The following is a 3,740-nucleotide window of genomic DNA, read 5'->3' on the forward strand; positions in this document are numbered from 1 at the left end:
ATATATATATATATATATATATATATATATATATATTTTATTATCTGCACAACTGTTTTCTTTATCAGCTGAACTCTGAACTCCCTTAATCCTGCAGATTCTGCTCAAGCTGCAGATCTTAACAGGCCATCGTTTGTCTCAGTTCAGTCTGGTCAAAATGTAAATCTTCAGTGTAAAGGAAAGCCTGGTCAGAACGTTAAGATTTGGGTTTGGTACAAGCAAAGACCGGGACAAGAACCTCAAGAGGTGGCAGCAATGTTCACCGGCAAGGAACCCGCTACTTTATTAAGATACCAAATGAACAAAGAACATTTGTATCTGACTGTTGAACAAACCACTAAAGATGATGAGGGAATGTACTTCTGTGGAAAAGTGGAATCTGGAACGATTCAGTTTTTTAATGGTACATTCTTAGCTGTGACCGGTAAGACAATAACCATCCATGTATATTCATATATTCATAAATTATGTAATTTCATTGGTTTGATTACTGGATTATGTGGATTTGATTATGGTCATGTTATTTTTTTCTGCACACTTCACGTCTCTTTCATAGGAATAAAGATATCAGATTCACATTCTGTTGTATTTGTTGCATCTCAGTGTTTTTTTTCTCCATAATTTTACACTATTAAACCCACTCTGTGCTTCAGTATCAGCACATTTAACTCACAACCACTTTATTTACCAGGTCATCCTCAGCTAAAGATCTCAGTGCTGCAGACTCCAGTCTCAGCATTCGTTCCTCTGGGAGAAAATGTGACTCTGCAGTGCACGGTCCGCCCTGAGAACCGAGCAGCAGAGCTGCAAGTGCTCTGGTTCAGATCTGCTGCAGGACGATCCTTTCCTGAGATCATCTACACTCATCACAACAGCAGCCGTCAGTGTGAGATCAGCTCTTCTAAAGACGGCTGTGTTTTCAACTTCACCAAGAACATCAACAACAGTGAAGATACTGGAACTTACTACTGTGCTGTGTCCAGCTGTGGGAAGATCATTATTGGGAATGGAACACATGTGAACTTCAGTAAGCGAATATTAACAGCATGTGATTTGTAGTGTGCTACAAATTTCTTTCCATAATGCTATTGATCGCTGTTCAGTATCATAAAGGTAAATCACAAATCATCTAAATGCATTAGGGATGATGTATTTCAAGTACAAAATACATGACCACTGGACTCCATGTTTCATTGTATATATGAAATCACAAAAATATTGGCATATTTAAAAATGGATTAAACAAAAAAACTAAGAATTGAACAGTTTTTGAACATTTTTTAAAGTTTAATCTATAAGAAATTGTAAAATAAATAAATAAATAAATAAAATAACATACAATTTAAAATGTAATTCATGTTTTAGGATTTACAGCATTCAGCTTGCTCCAAATGTTCTTTTAGATTCTAAAGTCATGAGAACTGGATTCATTAGTGCATATTAAGAATTGTGATATTAAGCATATGTTTAAAAAAAGTACAGATGAATAAAGCTCTGACATGTTTTTATTAATTTTCATTTACATACATGTTTATTAATTAGGTAGTTGGGGTTTATAATACACAAAGGTGAAGTACCATAATTTGAGAGCTGGTTTAAAGATCTATTACTGTAAATATAAAGTACGTTGATTATTTCTATCTTTCAGAGAAGCCTGTGGATCCCATTGTGTTCTATCTGGGAGCAGCTTTGGGAATTTGCGTGGTTGTGATCTTCGGCCTAGCTGTTTTAATCTGCAGAGGTAAGTGTAGTTGTTTTAGTACTTTTTTGCAAGTAATGGTTTTAAGATGTAACAGTTACAGTAAATTTCTAAAATGCTTAATTTTGTAGCTCAGTTACGTCAGACAACACAAAAAAAAATGTGATTATTTTTATTTTTTCCATTCTAGTGAGACCTCAGCAAGATTCAGTAGATGAGGATATGACCTGTCAGGTAGTGCTCATGTTCTCTCACACTTTGATGAGCATTTTGATGATAGACTTTAAAACTATTTTGACTTTAAAATAATTCTATGTTCTCTTTTTCCCGCTGGACCAGACTGCTGTGGAGCGGATTTACGCTGCCAAAAAGCTGAGAATGAAGAAAAGACAGTCGGGAGACAGTGTGCACTCTGAAGTGAGCTACTTCACTGTTACTGATGCAAATCTAACTCGATAAACCCCTTCTCTTGCTAAAGTCTTACAAGACTCTGCACATTTCTGAATATTTTCATTGTATGGTCATAAACAGGGCTTCAGATGAGCTTCAGCTAAGCATTCATTTCATTTTGTTTCTGATTCATTTGACTGGCAAGTTGGAGTTGGCAGGTGTTATAAATTCAGTTTTAAAAATCAAGGTTTTTCAAATGGTTATTTGAGTGATGTCTTATAAGAACCAGCTTTGGCTTCAGAAAGAACAGTGTTAAAATGAAGAAATATGAAGAAATTTTAAATGTACATCACCTGTAGGTTCTTGGGCCTCTTCTAAAGAATTTTCTTAAATTTGTTCTTGACAGAAGTGCTAACAATCACTGAAGTGTTAACACCACAGACTCTTTGTGCAAAGTGGGTTTAAAGATGTAGAGATTTCTTCTTAAGAATGGGTGGTGATTACAGTCCAATGTTGTTAAAATAGATTTCCACTATTTACAGCAACAAAATCTGATATTTGTCTGTTTATTTTTGTATTGCTCATTTTACAAAAACAACTTAGTTGAGTTATTAGAGTTATGAAACATAGGTAATACTTTAATATAAACACCATTTTTCATGTTTGTTTTTTTCTCCATAATTTTGGGAAATGAGACCCATGACAACAGCATTGGTTCTTCTATTTATTTTAATTAAGGTATTTTTCAGATCTGTGTTAAAGTGCTACAAAGTGCTACACCTTGTATATATATATATATTGAGCTCAAGACTGTGTGACAGTGGAAGAATGGTTGGTTTTGAACAAGGTTTCAGTTCTCTGAATGAAGGTGTGAGAACACAGTTTCCGAGCGTGTTGTCTCTACAATCTTTCACACATGCCAAATGCACCTTTTAGCTTAGATGGTGTCTGATATGGTCTGATATCACCCTTCATGGAAATATGTAGACTGCTTTTCAGATTGTAGTGAGAATGTTTACATTTTCATTTAAACTAAAGTAAACTAAATGTGATCCTGTACATTTATTTCGAGACTCAATTCAAACATTCCACATGTACACTTACTTTTTTTATTTGTATTTAAAAACTTTTAAAAACTAAAATTTAAAAACAAATTTACCCAGTGAGATATTAATATACATATATATATATATATATATATATATATATATATATATATATATATATATATTTAGATACATCAGCCCTTATACAAAACTAAAAAATATATATTTTTTTATTTTATCTCCTCTAGGCTGAGAAACAAACACCTCTTTTTGCAATTTAATCTCTGTAATATAATTTATTGCTTGTATCACAAACAAAACATTGTTAACATGTTTGGCTCTGGTGGTATTATGAAGAGTGTTGCTTTAATTTCTATCTATAACATTTAATAATCAACCAGATTCTGTAATAATAGACCTGTAATAATTATGCTTAATTGTTACTTACCTATACAGCTGAAATGTTTTTTTTACTGTTAATTCCTGTATAAATGCATGCACAAAATTAAGCTATGTTTGTTTACTTTATGTGGTAAAAATAAATAAAAAGTACGTTAACTGTGTGATTGCCTCAAATGTATGTTTTCTAAAATCTTTGCAAAAAA

The 3,740-nt window shown here is 32.8% G+C and overlaps 1 protein-coding gene across 1 annotated transcript; it reads left to right on the forward strand.

The window, feature by feature from the left end:
- Positions 1 to 399: 399 nt before the first annotated feature.
- Positions 400 to 2,158, forward strand: LOC140540766 (immunoglobulin lambda-1 light chain-like; the record flags this gene model as incomplete). The annotated part of the gene is made up of 5 exons (XM_072663192.1): positions 400 to 424; positions 692 to 1,027; positions 1,649 to 1,741; positions 1,890 to 1,933; positions 2,039 to 2,158. Coding segments are annotated over 5 exons (618 nt in total), but the record flags the coding sequence as incomplete, so codon positions are not given.
- Positions 2,159 to 3,740: the final 1,582 nt, after the last annotated feature.

Source organism: Salminus brasiliensis, chromosome 19, assembly GCF_030463535.1.
Source record: "Salminus brasiliensis chromosome 19, fSalBra1.hap2, whole genome shotgun sequence".
Lineage (NCBI taxonomy): Eukaryota > Metazoa > Chordata > Actinopteri > Characiformes > Bryconidae > Salminus > Salminus brasiliensis.